General features: G+C 41.1%; 3 protein-coding genes across 3 annotated transcripts in view; all 3 read right to left on the bottom strand.

Moving 5' to 3' along the window:
- The window catches only part of LOC108110930 (protein decapentaplegic), a 31873-nt gene extending 19994 nt beyond the window's left edge, over positions 1 to 11879 (bottom strand). The window contains exon 1 of the mRNA XM_017220210.2: positions 11203 to 11879. Within this exon, the coding sequence (XP_017075699.1) occupies positions 11203 to 11305 (103 nt within the window). The 5' untranslated portion in view covers positions 11306 to 11879. The remainder of the gene's footprint in view (positions 1 to 11202) is intronic.
- A 3499-nt stretch (positions 11880 to 15378) lies between these two features.
- Positions 15379 to 16957, bottom strand: LOC108111046. The gene has a single exon (XM_017220374.2). The coding sequence runs from the start codon at positions 15694 to 15696 to the stop codon at positions 15520 to 15522; it is 177 nt and encodes a 58-aa protein (XP_017075863.1). The 5' UTR covers positions 15697 to 16957; the 3' UTR covers positions 15379 to 15519.
- A 601-nt stretch (positions 16958 to 17558) lies between these two features.
- On the bottom strand, positions 17559 to 19664 carry LOC108111044 (glycerate kinase). The gene is given in 3 exon segments (XM_017220372.2): positions 17559 to 18415; positions 18475 to 18987; positions 18989 to 19664. Coding segments are annotated over 3 exon segments (1446 nt in total). The 5' UTR covers positions 19592 to 19664; the 3' UTR covers positions 17559 to 18085.
- Between the last annotated feature and the right edge of the window lie 580 nt (positions 19665 to 20244).

The raw sequence follows: 20244 nt of genomic DNA, 5'->3' as shown, positions 1-20244 counted from the left end.
ATTGCTAATTTATGGTGGCACAGGTAGCGATGCCTGTTTGAAGCGTTTTTGATAATTGCGATTGCTGATTTGTGGCCAAATTTTTGCAACTTTGTGCCAGCAGGCAGCGCAAAAAGCGACGTTCGCTGGCTATGTAGTGGAACAAAAATAAACAAAGCCCTGGAAATGGATGCGATTTGTATCTTGTGTATGTGTGTTTGTGTGTTTGTGGAAACTTAAATGTAGTATAGATAGATGGATGGATGGATGGATGGAGTGCCCAGATATGTATGTGTCTTTTTCCCACCAAAAATTGTTACTTGTCATCCGGGCCGAACTTCATTAATTATGCAATCAGAAGTAGCGGCTAGAGCGATTTAGAGGCATAAATCACACGCTCATCATCTACGGCGAACGCAATGTTCGACACAAAATTTGCATAATTCCTGGAAGGCAGCGTCATCGTGCCGAAAATGACCGGTCGGGGCGATCGGGGCGAAATATGCTCGATCAAGTGGCTTAATAGCTTGGGGAAAACAAGTGAAGTTCAACAGTTTGGAGAGCACTCGAGAGCGCCGTCGAAAGGAAAACACTCCAATGGTAAGGAATCGCAGATGACTCGGACTCGGACTGGGATTCCAATTCGGATTTGGAATCAGATTCAACCATCATCCAGCCTAGCCACGGCCTATTGAAAATGAAAATAACTTAATGCAAAGTAAGCGGCCAACAACGACAACGCTCAACTGTTCATGAGCAAACAAGGTTGTACATGGAACATGGAACACGGTCGGTGTACGGCCAGCTCGTTGGCTTCGTTGGCTCTTAACGAGGCCGACATCAAACAAAACGCTGGCTAAAAGGCAACAGGCAGAGGCAGCCAAAGAGCTGAGAAGAGAAGACCAAGATCTCGAGGCTGGGCTTCACTGCTATGTAAACAATTCCTAGGCAATGTGTCTGTGTGCGCCGCTAACATTTCACTCAGCATGCTAGAGTCCAAGCAGCATATTATAAGCAAGAGGATCGAGATCGATGTACCCTGGGATTGGCCATTGGTTTCTATAATAGGTTTCGAATTTGAAATCCTATTGAAACTTATGGTAGGAAATCGTTCTTTTGTATAAGAACAATTCAACCCCGAATCGTTTGCAGAATCATAACTTTAGATTTGTTTAATACCCAACCTATACATCCACGTCATTAACCCTTAAATGACCAATTAGCCCAATACTCCCCAAGAGCAGGGTAATGAGCATCAACAAGATCACTCTGCTCTTCCCTCGCCCGATCCGATCACTGGTAATGTGAAAAATTTCTTAGTCAAATATTGACCGGGGCCAAGCAAGTAAGAAGATCCAGAGCTGACGAGGTTGATGATTTTTCAATTTGGGTTTTGTAGTTTTCCGCTGGGATGATCTTTTAACCGGCAAGAAGTCGAGGCCTGGGCTTGCAGCACTTTAAAACAGTTCATTTCTTTTGTCAAGGCGTCGGGACGTCCGAGAGGTATTCGTTTGGATATTGCCGCTCGGCAAATGTGGCTGGCGAATGACAAACAGGCTACCGAACAAGTTAAAATATTTAAACATGTTTAGTGATTTGCTGTTAAGTAGTCGGTAATGCACACGAGCAGTCCAGAAAAAAAGATGAAAGTATGCAGAGAAAAAAAGGGGAATACATTTCGCCAATTTTGGTATATGTTTTGAAATTGTTTATAATGAAAAAAGTTAAAATTTTGACAACTTGATACCCCCAATGCCACAGGCCCCCATTCTGAATCCTAAATGAATTTAGATTAAGATTTCGATTTAGCCGGTTGAACTTTGCTCGATCTGACAATCGTCAGAATCGTTCGAATGATGACAGCTTTAGCGTTGGCGATGATCAACGATTTAGCGGCAGTTGCAGCTGCAGAATCCGAAGAAGCTGGCCCAATGTTTGTTTATTTATTTGCCTTCGGCTGTTAATAATTTATGTAAGAGCGTGTGGGCACTTGGAAAATAACAAACATTGCTCTCCGGGTACATCCACAGATCCCAGCCCGCTCGCCTCTCTGTATGTTAGAAAAGTGTAAAGAAAAATTGTGATTTTGAACTTGACGGATCGAAGTTGGGCGGCTCCCTCCTTTAATTAGCATTGGTAATGAGATTTTAATACTGCCCGTGATGGGTGTGTTTGTGGAAAGCGTCAGCGATAATGCCCATTGATCTCAGGCGGCGTATGCGTGATATTTGTCGAGTCATTTGGCCGAGTTCGAGTTGTTTGGCCAAGCTTCGATTTGGCTTTCTTTCGTTGCATGTACATTGATGTTCATTGAGATTAACGGTAAGCATTGTAGGCCTATTTAGGTGAGGGGTATAATATTAAAAACTAAAATGAAAGTGAGGATCTCTTTAGTCTGGTTTATTGAACTTTTATTGAATTTCTGATTATTCGTAAATAATCATAAAATTACCATTTCCATTAATAAAACGAAACTTAAGAATTGTTCTCTTTTATTTTCTTCGAGTTGTGAAAATTTTAATTGCAGGGAATTCGAAAACACCCACATAACATTCTTGTAAATAAACTCAATTTCCGTATATCCCAAGAATCTGGCCACAAATATGTGTATATTTATTCTATTAATTTTTAAGTTCTCCTCTTCCAATCTGCCCACAATCTTCCGTTGACTGATCCAATTTCTGGGGAACCTTGCCACACATTCATCAGTGCAACTCGAATCGAAAACAAACCATTAATTTCTCGTCGAAACTTCTATCGAATCGAATGCCTGTGGAAAACATCATGCCATATTTCTTCCTTGCTTTTTGCACTTGCTAAAAACTGACTAAAAACGCTTACAAATTGTTGAAATTCTATTCTTGGAAATACACTTTCAATTATTATTTCCCGCTAATACAGACACACACACACACACACACTTGCTGGGCGACTGGGAAATAAACAAAGCTAGTCGGAAAATAGAAAATAGAAACAAAGTTTGGGATTCCAAATCAGTGCGAAATATTTGCAATGATTACGTGAGAGAGCCCAAGGAGAAGCCCTCGGCATAAAAAATATGCCAAAGGCAAATAAATAAGAATGTTGCAGGCATAAGCGAGTATATTTCTCTATATTAAGTGGCCAAATCCAAATCCAAATCGAAACTAAACAAAGCCCCAACAAGTGAGAACAAGTGGCACGCATGGGAAGTCTGCCGCAGACCTTATAATAAACAAATCGACTGCCAGAGCAATTGCACGTAGCGTACGTTTTAAACATAAACAAACCAAAACAAAAGCCTTTGGCCAAACCGCCCGAAAAAGCGGCCCATAAAAATTTCAGAGGCACTCGCATCAACGGCAACTTGTTTTTCCACCGCTAGACAAAATGCCAAATACAAATCCAAATCCAAACTCAGATACTTTCATTGTGATTGTGAGATACATCTGCCGCGGGGCAAGGAAGCTGGGTCTCTCTGAAGAGGTCTCTTGCTGTGATTTTTATGCACAACAAGCTGCAGATGAGCAGCAAAAAAAATCACACAAAAAAAGGCAATTTTTAATCGAAACGAATTAATGAGCAGCGCAGAAAGCGAAATATTTTTGTTGAAATCGTTAAAAGAAGCGCACGCCTGCCGATGATGATGATGTCCTGCAGCGCCAGCCAGCATATACAGATATACAGAGGAAGAAAAAACTATCGAAAGTTGATTTTAAATAATAGACATAATATTTAAGTCGCATTTAAAATCAAAATCGTTTCAACTTCTAATAATTGAAGTTATTAACTTGAAATTCTAAAAGGATTTCTTTCATTTCTTTGCGTGTAGATACATTCACAGATTCAGATACAGATATGCATAGTTGGAGTAGCCGCTTAACCTTGACCACGCCGCCCAGCTGGGTTGATGATGCTGCCAGGCAGATTATCCGCAGAAAACCCCTGCTAAAATCCCCGCAAATCAGCGCAACCGCAGCCACCTGTAAACGGCTTTTGGCAACAAAATCTGTCTAAATATTTTGTGGCCGGGAGAACGAAACATTTATGATTTGTGGCCGCGCAATGAAAATGCGTTCATGGAAATGAGGCGAATAATTTCGAGGCCAGCAAGAAAAAAGGCGAGAAAAACTAAAAAGAGAGCAAAAACATATTGCATACATATGCGCGCCTTGCCGGCCGGTAAAATATACACTTGTATCTATATCTATAGATCTTCTCATTCCTCATTCTCACCATCTCTAGCTGTATCTGTATCTCCAGCCTGCTCTTGGCCCACTGAAATTTATGTTTGGTCATTAGCATCAACAAGATCGCCTCGCCCATCGCAATTAACTTTTCAAAGTATTTCAATTATTTTAATTTATCCGTGAATTTGGCCATCCATAAGTTTTTAATGGCTCAGCCCATAAATGCCATAAATAAGTACTCTTTTCTCGCTCGGCTCCCTCAACAGCGATCCGTTCTATTCGAACATTCTCAATTTCAATTGACTTTTATGGTTTAATTATTTACACGCGGAAAGTTGCATGAAAATTTCCAAGGCGAATCGTTTGCTAGACCCAACTTGGTGGTCATGGCTGCTCCCATAGTTCGTTTACCCGCGAAGAGCCTTGGGCCAACTATTGCGCATAATTGTTGATAGGCAGAATATATAGGCTGGTGGTCCATAAAACTGATTGAAATGGTACAGAGGGATCAAAGATCTATATACTGTGTCAGTTGGACTAAATTATGGAGATGGATTTGGGTGGAAGTACTTTTGCTACAGAGGAAGTAGATCAATATTATGCCTAAAAAGGACTAAAGATCATTGTTTCTGTTTCTAGTTCCTAAATTACATAAACAACTTATATTAAAGCATCAAAGTACACGCTATCAGTATTTTATATTAAACCATTTATTAGCTTAAAAGAATTTAAGCCCCAGTCGATTTCTTTTGGAATAAATAAGATAAACTAAAACATTTTCCTGAAAAACTATGATTCTCAGGATAAATTTCACAATTTTCCCAACCCACAAAAATATATTTAGCATGTCATGGAAGTTCATCGAAATTTACATTTCACATACTTGGCGAAATTTTATTGGATAGAAAATGCCAAAAATCCCCCAGGCAAATATGCTATTATTTTATTTAGCCGAAAAAGCTCCAGCCAAGCAACCGCAGATTTTTCCACAATAGGTTGTAGGCGAAACTTTTCCATCATATATCAAACGGAGTGAAGTGCGATCGAGATCAGGGTTCACCTGGTGGCTGAACTTCCTGGAAGCAAAGTTCTTTTCAGATAATTCCCACTGACACCAAAACGATTCGGGTGAATTTGAGTGTGAATTTTGATTTTGGGCGAAGATCAGTCAGAGCCAGAGGGCTGAAATAAAGTGGATAGTGGCAGGCAGCTTCCAGCTGGGCAGAAGCGGTCTCCAAATCGATCGCATTAGTATCTTAGTATCTTAATCATGCCCGTCACAGTCACAAATTGAAGCGATCCATCAGGCAAAAAATTTGAGACGATTCTCTGTCTCTTTCTCTGTCCCTGTCCTTGTCTTGTTCCCTTTCTCTCGCCCAGATCGTTCCGTCTCTGTCTGATCTGGGATTTGAGATCGTTCTCGTAATATCTGCAACCAGTTACGGGCTTTGGGGTCGTAACTATATCTGTGCTTACGTATATGGGCAAATCGCACATGACTCGATCGGTCGTTAGTGGGCCCCAAAAGTTGCTAATTTATAAATAGCCGAGCTAAAATTAACTTTTTGCGGTTGGCATTAATAAAAGCAAATGCTATCGGTTCTAACTGGATGCTGGTATATTAGTAGCCAGATCAGACTGATCGCCTTGATTTGGATCTAGATGGGCATGATCGAGCTAGGGTTTTGGGAATACTTAAGATTCTGTTTATCAAAATTATATTATATCCATTCATGGAATACAACTTAATAAATATAAATAAATGAATATATAAAATAAAAGAATGAAAAAGAAATGTGTCAAGAAAACAAGTTTTTTCGCGGAAAGTTGGAAAATATTTAAAGGGTATCAGTTCGTTGACTACTCTACAAAAGGCCACTCTCGGATGATTGATTTGCATTCAAATTCTCGGGCGCATTAGTTTTTATTGCAAATTTCTTTGGAACGAGTTGCACCTGAGCCTTAGTGGAGCTGGATCTGTTGCACCTGAGTCCGCAGTAGATAGCTTACCACCTGCTGAGCCTTTCGGGGTTTTCACTTTCAAATCGAGCATGCTTGATGCCGCTTGATTGACAGCCAGGAGTTTGGGTGGCACAAATAAAGCTTAATTAAATTACACGAACGTATGACTATTTATTTGAAGGAAATAATCGGCCAGAGAGAAAGGAGAGGTCGGGAGGCTGCTGCCATATATATGGGACGTATGTAGAGTCGATCTCTGTGCATGCTAAAATAAATAAATAACCAATTTTTAATTGAATTTCTACCTACATTTTTAACCTGTTTGACGGCATTCCGTGGCAATCAACGTCTCACTGCCATGCCAGTTGGTGGAGTAGTCGTCGTCGTCGTCGTCGTTCGTTGTTGTCGTCGATGACGCTCGTTGCTTTTGTTTTTGTTTTTGTTTGTGTAGCTATTGTTGCTGTTGTTATTATTTTTGTTGCTTTTATTATATGCATAGTGGGTACACAGTAATTAAACACTGTTAGTAAACCTTATTAAAGACACCTTAAAAAATGACCCTATGTCTCTCTAATCGAGTCCGACTTCTTCCAGGATCTTCAAGGATTTCTATATGAAATTTATTTCATTCTCCCTATTTCTCACAGTGCAGCTGTTGCTGTTATTGTAAATTGCTACAACCAAGCGCCGTTGCCGCCTCAGCAAACCTCGTGCTGCTTTTTTTCAGCCCCTTCTTGGCGATCCTCTTCTGCTCGTTGTTATTATGATTTTTTCTTCTTTTCCAACTCACAACAAAGAAGACCTTTTGCAGTGATGCCAAAGGGGAGCAACGGAGACGGGCAGAGTGGGCGCTTATCAGGTGAGGTGAGGTAAGGGGGTTGGGGACAGGGGCAGACCGGCGGAGACGGCGAGGCTACCGCCGCCTTAAAAGTGAAGTCAAGAGAAGTGATAGCCGGCGAAGCAGAGCGGAGCTGGAACGCGTGTCCCACTCAGACCCCAAAAACAGGGTGACCAAAATGGTCTATTATTAACGAGGAAACTTAACTTATATCGTTTCTAAAGTTGATTTGAACTTAAAGAAACTTAAGTCCTTTTTATTTAAAAGTAGTTCTAGTTTAACTGTTAAACTTAAGTAAGCAAGAAACACTCTTATTTAGTTCTATCCTAGTTCTTTAATCACCCTATATCAGAATGAGTATGATTGTGCCACTGGCACTTTCTTGGGTTGATAAGCGATTTGCATCAGGGAAAATGGAGCATTTTAGAGCCGGCGACCGCCGCCGAAGTGTGAATGCACCGCAGGATGTTGACTCTGCACTTACTTACTGAAAAATCCCTTTGAATTAACTAACAGTAGTAACATAGATATGACTAAAATGAGTTACCTTAGTGGGTCATTATCCCTGCTACCTTAAAAAAACTATAGAAAAATATTCACTTTATAGTTGCAATAATTTGTTGGCCGCTGCTGAGGTTTCCTTGAATTTTTGTGGTTGGAAACTAAGACATGTAAATCTTGTTATTGAATGGTTGCAAAGATCTGGATTACGAATCTAGTTTAAGCTTTCCAATCCAACCGAAAGTGGTTTCAACTGACGAATCCAGCTAACTGTGATCCGCTCATAACTATCTCTCTTGCCGATGATGATGATCATTAAACAAATAAACAAACTGTGGAAAAATGTGCGTGGAACGAAAGAACAAGTTCTGTAATCAAATAGGGGAGTGGAGGCCAATTTCCTTGGGCTTCCAAATTGTGATAATTGGTTAACGTTTTTCAATAACTTTTATATCCACAATACTCTAATGTAAATATTAATTTCCTCGTTTGATAAGCCCTTCAAATAACCATGTTATTATATTTTAAAAATATATGTAAGTTCCCAAGAAATCAACGACCCCTAATCCAAATGTTCTGGGAATTTCCTGCTGGCCCACTTATCACAACCCAAAACATATGTTTAAGAAACTACAAGGCTGTTTATTCGTTACTCGTACTTCCAACTAAGTTCTGCTACGAAGTCCACAGATTAATGTCGCATTGCCAATATACTACAAAATACAACCGAGAAGAAAACGAAAATAACAATAAGAGATTTGCGGTGGCTGTTTGTTATCGTTTCGCCAGCAGCTCGTCGAGCGATTTCAAGTTCGTTAATTCGAAATTCGCCAGCGGCAACAGCTGACTTGCTTCCTTTGAAATGCCAAGAGCGCATATGCATGAACAAAAAGTTGAATTCAGAATGAAAACAAACTGAAAGTATGCATAGTATAGGCTATATGCCCGATATATAACTGTAAATGTAAATGGTGTCTCTCCATTTGAGGCTTATCGAATAATGAACGCGCGCAAAAATAACTCATAAATAAATAATTAACATGAAATACAAACGATCCAAACTGTGTGTGAATGTGCGAGTGCCAAGTGATTTGAACTTTGAAGGCAAGACAAGTTGGGCTGAGTTATGAATTTATCTAAAATCACAGCGTGCTGTCGTTGTCGTTGTCGTGGCTATTTCCCATTTGACAAGTGGTCTGGCCCAAGTGTCAGACATGATAAATCATATACAATAAATATATATCTGCGAAATTGATACGATATTTAGGATCGTATCGTATCATTGAGGCGGCAGAGAAAGGCCGGGGCAAAAGTGAATTGGAAAAGTAACTCAAGTTTGCATATTAGGTATACGCCGCGTTGCCCGACGAGAGAAACTACAGCGTTTAGCATCTTCTGGACCCAAAACCAGTATGGCCGGGTTCTGAAGAAGATGACCTTATACAATATTTTTTCGAGAGAGAATATACAAAATAAAATCAAAATTGATCAGTTCTCGATTTGACAGACAGAAGACGTTGCCAAATCGCTTCATGGGGCCACCTTGAAACCGAGTTCATTCATCTTCGTTTAGCATAGAAGTTTAGCAGGCCGGGCTTGATAGCTCTGAATAAAAATGTAATATTTGCTAGACTTTTTTTAAAGGCACTTGATAAAAGTTTTCCAATGTATATAACTGTTTATTATACCATTAATTGAAGTTATAAAAAGAAAATCGAAAATATTAAATCCAATCTAACTAACAGCTTTTTTAATAATTTCCAAATACAAAGCTAAGATTAAAATAAGCTCTCAAATCACACTTCTTGTGCAATCCGAGTGGTTTTTCAGTCAAGGTGTAGCCCATAAACCATAAACCTATCGAACGGCAGCCAGCGATATCGGATATCGTTCTCGACTGCCTTGGGGCGCCACATCAGGCGGAAATCTGGCATCAGAATGGTCCAAACGGTAGACAAAGGTGCAAAGTCCAGGCAAAAAGCACCTGAGGCATTAGTTTGCAACTGCAGTTGCATTTTGCAGTTGCCACCTGCTGCAGACTCCCCCTTAGGCTCCCCCTTTTCGCTCCTCTCTTTCATGGGGCAATTCAAGTACAAGCGAATGCCGATGAAAATATTTTTGTGGCTGTGTTGTTTGCATGGAAACGTGATAGCAAAAGTTGTTGCTGACCGGGCCAAGTTGCTGCTGCCGTTGTTGCTGGCCGCATCTGCTTGTGGAATTTATTTATCGTTAAGAAATGCGTGTAAAATAAGTGAAACTATTGGGAGTCTCAAGAGGCTGACCAGTTTTTCGAAGGGGCAAAAAAGGGGGGTAGGGTAGCTAATGCCACCACTTTTGATAAAAATGTTGGCCTAAGCCAGTTACTTGCTGCTGCTGTTGTTGCTGTTTGCTGATGACCAGTAGCCACTTAACTTGGCCAAGAGCGGGCCGAAGTGGGAATGGGCAGCAAATTATTGCCGCATTGCTTAGTTGTTGTTATCAGCAACGTGATTTGCCAGGCCAAGATGAAGATGAAAATGGAGATGGAGATGGAGATGCTGAGATGGAGATGGAAGTGGAAGCCAACTTCAACTTGGCTGCTTCATTGCGTGCTCACGATTTTGATTTCATTTTTGTCGAATTTCCGAAAGTGGTAGACCTTCATGGTCTCTTCGTCAGCTGTTGCTATATCTGTTTATATTGCTGCTGTGTTGCTTCTATGTTGCTGTTGCTGTTGCTGCACCTCTGCGGTTGCTTAGTTTTGTTATCGGGTTTTATTTTTGTGCTTTTGCACATTTCGAAGCTATCAATTTCACACCTAGCCAACGGGTTTTTTGCGCTTCGCAAATGCAAATGCAAATCGCAATTAATAAACTAATTGAGCCTAGTGGGGTGAACTTTAACACTGATTTAGTGGCCCCAATCGAATTAGCAAGGCAAATCGGATAATGCGATATAGATTCCGATTCCGATTTAGATTCAGATTCAGATTCAGATTCAGATTTCGATTCTGTGTGTGTGGGATGGCTTATGCAATCGTGATCGATGTCAAACCAAAGCAAACCCAACCCCAGCCACGCCCAGCCAGTCACATATAATTATTCAATTAACCAAATGGCGTCATAAATTATCAAGTATATGGCATATGGTCAAAGGGTTTTACCATGGCCAATGTCAGTGTCAGGCGCTAATTGTGATTGGTGTGGAATGCCGTTGATTCAGTTCATCACTTGGCCCCCATGAATATGCAAGTGACACTCAATATCCACATGTCTCCGGAGATAATGTCCGGGGCTAGAGATAGAATTTCACTTTTTGCCCAGAGATTAGTTGGAAATTCGTCGGTGATATCAAGTTGGCGGAAGGGATCTATCAGCTAATGGCAAATCAATTCCTTACTTCCTAATAGAAATTTTTATAATCCTAAGAATATTTCGCAGTTTCTCGAAAAAGTGTACAGTGATTTGCTGATTTTACAAATATATATTATTTATTTTTCTTGTATTTTTTTACCCGCCGATCAACTAATTTCTTTGTTAAGCATAAAGAGTTCTTATACCCCTTTGCATTTCATTAAGACCTATATAATTTATCAGCTTGTCCAGATACACACACTTATACATTAATGTGAATCATATTTTGCACCCAGTTCCAGTTTTCCCAGTCAGCTGTTTGCCAGTTTTCCAATTGATTCGATTGATCTCGAATCTGAATTGGACACGCAGCCCCCATGGCGTATGCGCATTATTTGCTAGCATTTTCAGTTGGTCTTACCTGGTGCACCTGCTGCACGCCGCTCAGTTACGCTCCAAAATCCACAAATCCTTTGGCTGCAACTGCAACAACAACCAATTCTGGCAGTTTGCGAACGTTGCATACATTATACACTGGTTCGACTCAGATATCCACAAGATACTCCGACCTATCTATCTCTCTATGGCTTCGATTTCGATTTTAGCTTATGGAAATCACTGGCACTTCACATGTTTGCTGATGATGATGATGCTGGTGGCCAAGCCTAGACTTTGGCTATTTTGGATTTGGATTTGACACACAGACACATCATCATCGTTCACTCACACACTGGCACACTCAAGAATGGCGATGGATACGAATATATTTATTTGATACCGAATCGGTATCAAAAAATCGGAGAGGCTTTAGCTCTGACGACCACGACAACGAGCGATCGCGGAAATGAGAGAACTTCGAGAGATGTGTGTTTTTTCTGTTGTTCTTCAGGCGCGACTATCAGCGTTTAACTCTGATTTTACTTTATTTAACCGCCGCAAAAACCGCGAACGATTACAGGGCAGAAAAAATATGATTAGAGGCTATTTATTCGTGTCAGGCGCGATTCGGTTGTAATAAGCGTTTTTCGTTTCGATTTGGCGACACTCTGGACGAGCGAACGCGTTTTTCGGTTCCGTACAACGAGCGTTGAGCGCAAAAAACTGAATGAGCGTCCAAAGCGGCCGAGGCAAGGCAAACAGGCAGGCAAAAGCGATCCGGAGACGGAGCAGAGCCGAGCAGCAACAACATCAAAGCACAGCACAGCACAGCAGAAACAGCAATATCACAGCAGCAACAGCAACAGCACGGCAGCAACATCGGCGGCCCAGCAGCAACTACAAAAACAACCAACAGCTAGTTAGTTAGTTTGAGCTCGTAGTAGTGAGAGTCGATCGCATACACACTCCCGAACACAAAAGCAAGTTGCTTAAGTCGCTCAAAGCGCCATTTAAGTTGAGTAATTAAAACAAGCGATATATGTATATGTATATATACAAGTATGTGTGTGTGTGTGTGTATGTGCGAGTGCGATTAATTATTAATCAAGCCAAAAAACAACAATCAACCGCTAAGGCAACAATAACAAACAAGCCAGTCTCACAATTACAATATTTCAACTCTCTCAGTCGCTGTCTTCGGTCCACAGTCTCCAGTCTACAATCTACAGTCTTCACAGATCTCGACTTTCTTTGGGCCTCTCTTCGAGCCAAAGCTGTTACACATTTGACTTTTCGGCGCTGCGGCAACTGGTTCGGTTTATTTTTGGCTCTAGATCTCGGGCTCCGACTTCTCGAAACTGCAGTGCTGCTAATGCAAATCTAAATTGATTGCAAAATGCTTAGAGTCGGAGTAGACAATCTTTCGAGTTGATCGGCGTTGCCGGACTGTTTGCCTAGTTAAAGTTAGATCAAGCAAGATCGAGTTGAGATATATTTAAGTGAGAGTCTTAAGGGGCTGGGACCCGCTGCATTTTTTTAAAGAGAAAGAATCAATGAACTAGATTCACAAAACATTCTTAATTCTAAACTTAAATTTTTATAAGACCTATTCTTAAACATATCAATCATCCGGCCTGTGTGACCATTATAGCCTACAGAAATCTGGCAGCACTGGCTGCCCAAATCCATGCTGCAAACTTAATTAATGCCGCTGATCTTGCAGCTCCCGTTGTTGTTGTTGTTGTGTTGCTGCTGTGTCCGAGTGTAATTAAAATATTGCACTTGTTACTTTTTCCAGCTGCTGTCTCCCTGTCTCTTTTCCGCAGTCTTTCCTCGCATATATTGTCTTTGCCACAGGAACACAAGTGCAACAAAACAACACGCCAAGGAGTAGAAAAAGCACAACAAGCATGCTGACAACATCGACTTCATCGTTCGCCGTGTGTCGTGTATTAAAACTTGTTCATTGGAATTTTCTAATAAATCAATAAACGCAGACAACACAGTGCAGGGGGCGTCCGAGGGGGCCTAAAAAGGGGGTTCCGGGGGCCAGCGTTGTCTTGGCACACAGCTGGCGGCATCGACAGACCGACGGACAGATAGCCGCACGCATCTCGCAGATTGCGCATTTTATAAATAGCCGCCGCTTTATTTTTTTTTTCTCATTTTTTGAGGTTATGGAAAATTTGAGTTGTTGTTATTATTGTTTCTTGCTATTTTCCTTTCCAACTCGATCACCAGATCGCGATTGTAGGCTATGGCCAAGCGGCAGCATTGACAACACTTTCACACAATCGTTGCACCCAGAGAAATTAAGATACCTTTAACCTTTAAATATCTCCCTTTTTCTCAAATATAATATACCGTTGCATACTTTTGGAGACATTTTATCCCTCGAGGGACTTATTAGCTTGAATGTGATCATAGATTTCAGATTAAACGTTTAAGCAGTTTACTGCCATTCAAATATTTTTCTCTTTGTGTAAAAATCGTCGCTCGGCGGCCAGCATTTCCGTAAATAAAGCGCTTGGGAAGTGGCAATTAAGTTAACTGTGGGCTGGCCACAACAATCAGGTAAACGCCGTAGATTGAACGTCAATCAATGGGTATTTTCAAAATATATTTTCTCTCGTTTTTTATAAGTAACGATCGCTTCCTATTCTTTTTCGACCACGGCATTATGGCATTTCGATGCGGTAATAAACGTAGAAGCTTGATTTTTAGTGCGTTTATCGCGACGGCAACAATGTTGCCACTAAATTTTCCATGTTCCAGCCCGATATGCTAATAGGTCTAATAGCTTTCGATTTGGCCCGCTTTACATGCGACGAGTCCGTTCGGCACATTCTAAATGTAAATAAAATGGAAATTCCTTAGAGTGGCACCAACAGCAGCCGCAAAAATAAAAAAAAAACAGAGTGGAGAGGCAAAAACTTGTAGAACAGGAGGAGGCACTTGTTGAGAACTTGGCTGCCTTGTTAAACGAGCCTGCAACACCCAGCAGCAGCAGCAGCAGCAACAACAGCAACAATAAACAATGTTGCAATGCTTAATTATTTCAGCGGCAAGGAATTCCTCGCTGCAAACTTGAACTGCTTCTGGACTATGGATGTTGCATGTTGCTGTGGTTGATGCTGCTGCTGCTGCTGCACCATCAACTCGATTGCGCTGCCTTACACTTGAGGTCGTCTGCTGCCTGGATTTTTGTTTTGTGTTTTACTATTTTCAGGTAGCCAGAGCGAGATGCAGTCCTCAATCTCAATCTCAGTCACGATGGTCAACGGCACCGAAGCGTCTGTGGCAAAGTCCCTTTACCGATGTTGCTGTTGCGGTCTGCCGCACCTATTTGTAATGCATTAATGGTCTAGAGCTCAGAGAAAAAACCAAGAGCTTGGAAAAGAGCCGATTGACATTAAGCTGCCCATTCGGCATATGGGGAGATCACTGCTTTTGATAAATGGCAAGTAGCAGACCGAAATTATTAATGCCAACATCGGTTAGTCATATTTGTTGCGATGAACATCAGTACTGAAATGTTGCAAGATCGGGAAAATGTTCATGTCTAAAGTTAAATTTTAGACCTGCTCATGCTCATGCTCATGCCATTTATCCGATCATTTTAAAGATCATTTTATTGGTATAGTGATGTGATTTTTAGACATAGAAGGCCAAGCTTTCGATTTCAAAGAAATTTCTACTACACACACATCGAGATACTACCAAACACGAAGTACAATATACAAAATTATTAACACCTTTAAGAAAAGAGCGATGAAAAGTATTTAAGTTGGTCCTATTAGGCGATGCAGAGGTGGGAAAAACGTTCATTCATAGAGCGCCTTATGCTTGGAACTTATCAGGAGAGTTATGAGGCCACAAATGGAGTGGAACTTGCAAGATTGACGTTTAGAACTAACCGGGGAAATGTTGGCTTTATTGTATGGGACACCGCTGGCCGGGAAGAGTTGGGCGGCCTGCGCGATGGCTACTATATCAAGGCTGATTGCGCAATCATTATGTTTGATGTGACCTCAATGAAATCCAACATAAACTTGGAAAAATGGCACCGCGACATTGTTCGCGCCTGCAGCCAAATCCCGGTTGTATTCTGTGGCAATAAAGTTGAGATGACAAGGAACCGCATGGTGAACGACAATAGCGCAACCTTCGGACGAAAAAATAACTTGGTCTATTATGATATATCGGCCAAATTGAACTATAACATGGAGAAGCCCTTCCTGTACCTTAGCCGCCAGCTGCTCAAAGATCCGAAATTAGAATTTGTTACAAATTTTGAGCCACCGAAGTTAGTCACTATGGGAATATAATCCCAGAGAAAATCCTTTAATTTATTTCTCGTTCAAAATTCATAATCTGTTCTCGGATACGCTTCTGTTGACGTCTTCCTTCTACATATACAGCGATACTGGTCACAGACCCTGTCGTCCTTTCCATCGCAAACATACGGAGCTTTCTGGGACACCGTCATCTTGAAGAGAAATCCAAGAACTAGAAGACTAATCACCACCCAGTTCATCCCTTTTTATGATGTTTCTCTAGCAGCAGACCGTAAATTTCATGCGATATTGGTCAAGCTATACCTTATGAAGCGTATCTAAAATTTTAAATTCTTAATAGCTATGGTAAATCAAATTTGATTGTAAAATAGTTTTTAACTTTTACAAGTTTTATTTCGTATTAGAAACTAAAGGTATAAAATTCAAAAAGTATAAATAAAAAATTGTTCTAAAATTATATAGTTTTTGTTAAGTTAAGCACATTTTCCAAATGAGCGAATGTTCCTAAAACACCATTTCCAAATTACCATTGTCAAGTCAAGTTCATTGCCACAAAAGTTTGCCTGTACTTGATCCCCCTGAAAACTGTTTAAAAACTCCCCCACACATCTGCTTCAAATTAAGAGATTCCATCCGAAAGTCTTTAACATGATTCATTTGGGGGTTAGTCAAGACGATTTCCCAGCAAAATGCAAATTACTTTTTTGTTGCTTTACTCAAATTTGTATCCATTTGCCCCCAACTAAGGCATGTGACAAGAGCGTTAATTGAACTTTGCCTATATTATATTTGTTCGGAGTGAACTTTGCCATTGTCTAGACAAATTAAGAACAGAGCCAAGCGAATGAAATTTATGTATGTCGCCCGGAGGCGGCGCGGTGAATAGTGTATAATTGTTAGCTTTGGGGCCACGCGGCGTATGCGCAATGTTCCCGGTGCTTTCAAGCGTTTTTCGTTTTTTTTTTTTTTTTTTTTTTTTTTTTGTCCATATGTGATAAGCGTCGTCAGTTTGTCTGGCAATAAGATCGCTGGCAGCTGGTGTTCGGCTGTTCTGGGTGTGATGTCATAAGTCAACACAAGAAGAATCTATGCTATATGGTATGGCGATCGGATCGGGGATCGTTAATTAAAATTTCCAGCGAGTACTTCATTAGCATCGTCGTCAGCTGCCACGCGTTGCTCAGCTGCCGCGCTCCAATGCTTAATTAATAAATCAACGCGACACTTGCACTCCATCTTGCCGATGGCCGTATCTGCTGCTCCGATGATGATGATGATGAGGATGAGATGCTCGCCGAGATTGTTGCCATGCCCGGCCAGACAAATTGACGCGACATTCCATGTCTGTGGGAGGGGAGTTGCTGGTGGTCAGTGGCTAATAAAAATGTTAAATATAGCAGCCGCCGATGATGACATCTGTGCCATTAAAGCGGAAACGGAAACGATTCTAATCGCTAGCAACGGATCTCCGAGTGGGCCCTACATGTCCACCAGTGGGCAGCTCAGCTCTTAATTGAGGCAAGCAATGAGACCAGGCATTTCCTGAATATTTTCTTGGTAATCGTGATCTTGTTTACTTTTGCATTTAGCAGTGACATTTTAATATATTTTATATATATATTGATTACAAGTTCTATTTAACTGAAATAATCCAAAATTAGATGCCGGTCTAAATCATAGACCATCATTCAACACAGAGCTCTGATATCTGAGAACGATTCATCATAGATTTAAGTGACTTTTGTGCGCAGCAGTTAGATATTTTGTCATAGTATAGTTTCAAAGGAATCAGAACTTAGTCATCTCTAATGGCATGCACAGCAGAATGTAGTTAATAACAAACCTAATCGAGCAAAAATAGCACAAGAGAGTGACTGGTGAATGTGATTATTTAATAATTGTGGCATATGCGCGGCAAAATAATTATACTATACTCGTATACCACACGAAGTAAACAATAAGAAGCGTTGATAGAAGCGGGCAAAACAATCACAATTAGAAAAATATGCAGTCAAAGTGTTAGCTAGTAAAAATTGCTAAATTGCAACTGGGCGCGCGTCGCGTTTTAGTTTTTCAGTTTCTAAAAATAAAGCGAAGCAAATAAATTTACATTTTTAATTGCAATTATCGCTAGCTATTGTTGTAGTTGCTCGCTGGCTACTGTTTGCCTTTGGCGTTTCGAACAATTAAGATGATTTATTAGCAGCGCATTTTTATGAGACGCAGTATAAAAGAAATGGAAATTAAATGGATATTACTCAGGGATATTTATGCTCTGTGGTGATCGCATGTACAAATTGATTTATCACATCTGTCGTTCGTTTTGCCTGACACATAATCACAATCAAGACAATTCCAGGCTAATTTCCAAACCGGAGACGAAAGCTAATTGTCATTTTATGCTGTCACTGTCGACCATCTCAGAGCATAAAGATCACAAAATTATTTGAATTTGAATGGATATTAAAAATGTAAATGAAAAAAGTCGTAAAAATTTCATAGAGCAAAATTAAAGAGGAAAATCGTAAAAACAAATTTAAACGACTATGGCCCGTCTGCGGTTCAAGAGCAGCTCCATTAACGAACTGCCCCACATATCTGTGTATATTTGTGGGCGGGGGCGTTGCTCTAAGGCACAACCAGGAAGTGCAGATCCATCACATTGGTACCCGTGTGTCCAGTGAGCACGTGGTATTCGCCCTGCGAGAGATTCTTGTAGAAAGTATAGCTGTCGCAATTCCGCAGCGTCTCAGCCAATTCGTCGAGGGTGTGATCCCCCAGGTACGATTCTACTACCCTGCTGTCCCCAATGGCTCCGGCTGCATCGGTGGGTCCATCGATGCCATCGGTTCCGGCGCTTAGGAAGGTGCAATCTCTCATGGCCTCGTCGCGATGCAGGGTTTGTGCCATCAGCAGGGCCAAGTGTTGGCTCCTACCACCCAATCCATGGCCCGTAACCTGAAAGCAAAGGGTTGTTAATGGTGGAATTATATTTTTTTTATGAATATTAAACAAACTTTTATGACTGGTTCGCCTCCACAGATCAGAAACAGCGGCTTTTTGCTGATCAAATGGTCTTCTAAGGCCTTCCTAAAGTCCGGGAAACTCCTATCCCCGAAGGTATACTTCTCCCTGAGCTGCTGATCTCGTATACCATGATTTTTTGCTTCATATATACTCTGAAGCAATCTCTGATAGTCGCCAGCTACTTGAGCAACATCTCCTTGAACGGCACAACTGAGCACGCAGGGAATATAGCCTAGTTTCTCAGCTTCTAAGGCAGCTGTGGAAGTGGCTATCACATTGCTACCCACAACAAAGACCTTGTGCTCGGGCAAGGATGAGTTCTTCTGTTCTTCCGGTACCTCGAACACCTTTTGCACCTCTGGGGAAAGCTCTTCCCAGACCTGATGCTTCTTAAGGATTTCAGACGGAGATGCTCCGGCCACGGGTTGGATAGTGGGGCCACAGGCTATCAGCTCCAGGGGATCTCCGATGATGTCGCTTAGTACAAAGGTCACCAGAAGTCCCCGCTTGACCGGCAAATTTGGCCAATTTGCCTCCTTTGATATCTGAACAGGCTATTCTCACGGCATTTATCTCCTGGATGCTAGCTCCCCGTTTCATTAGCTTATCTGCAATGCTGCGCTTGTCATCCAGAGTCAAAGGTAGCCTGGGCAAGGGCAAAAGTGCAGACCCTCCTCCTGAAATGAAGACTAAAAGAATGTCCTGCGACGTCATCTTCTCGGCGAGCTGCTTAATTTGCTGGGCTGCCTTCAGAGCATTGTCATCTGGAAGGTTGTTGGGTGCTCCTTCGTAGACAACCAATTCAGGAGCAATGGGTTGTTGGAACTGTTTCAGGGTGTTTACCGGGACACTCAGCACTCCTCCGGATGAGTGGGTTCCCAGGTCCTGGTGAACCTTGTTGGCCATTCCCAGGACTGCTTTACCAAATCCCACAATGTGACAGGACTTTCCAGTGATGTCCTGCCGCTCTCCATTTAGTTTTATCGACAACTCCGTAGGCCTCAAGTCAAATTTTTGGTAATCACTAAATATCTTCTCAGGGTGCACGGCATTTATCGCCTGCATAAAGATCTGACGCATTTGATCCCAAGTGTGTCTCTTGGCCATTATGTAAGGTGATACGGACACGGGCGATCCTAATCAGCGATGCTGAAATTCCAGTTTTACTTATCATTTTCAAAACAGCTGAAACACAGTATATAATTAATAGTGCGACCTCAAGCGGAAGATGCAAAAACTCCACAGCATTAGGGGGGTTCCTGAAACTAGTTCAGGAACTAGTTTAGTTTCGGAACTTATGTAACTATCTTAAATTCTTCATAAACATGTTCCTTATTTAATCTCTGAATATACTTTAAATGAAGTAACTTTTAAATATAGGGATTAAAATGTATTCTTCGTTTTCATATATTGCCTGGCTTACATTTTATACACCACAGACTGAAGACCACCCCTATTCTGTTAACGTTGTGTCACAGGCTGAATGCTACGTCACTCAGTTAACAGAGAATTAACCGAGTATGGTACTTAACAGTGGTTCAAATAAATGTAACTGAAAATTACAACTTACAAAATCTGCGAAATTATTAAAAATACTTAAAATGGGGTGTAAATAATTTTTATGACATATTCTGCACCAGTAGTTTCATTCAAACGGACGTGCATGCCACGATTGACACTTAAGTTGTGAATTAGTTGAGTTGAATTCATTAATAAATTGGCTAAACAATTATCCATGCTAATTTGCCAATCAACGGCTT

Source organism: Drosophila eugracilis, unplaced genomic scaffold (assembly GCF_018153835.1).
Source record: "Drosophila eugracilis isolate 14026-0451.02 unplaced genomic scaffold, ASM1815383v1 contig_2152, whole genome shotgun sequence".
NCBI classification, from domain to species: domain Eukaryota; kingdom Metazoa; phylum Arthropoda; class Insecta; order Diptera; family Drosophilidae; genus Drosophila; species Drosophila eugracilis.
This window is presented reverse-complemented; position numbering and strand designations above follow the sequence as displayed.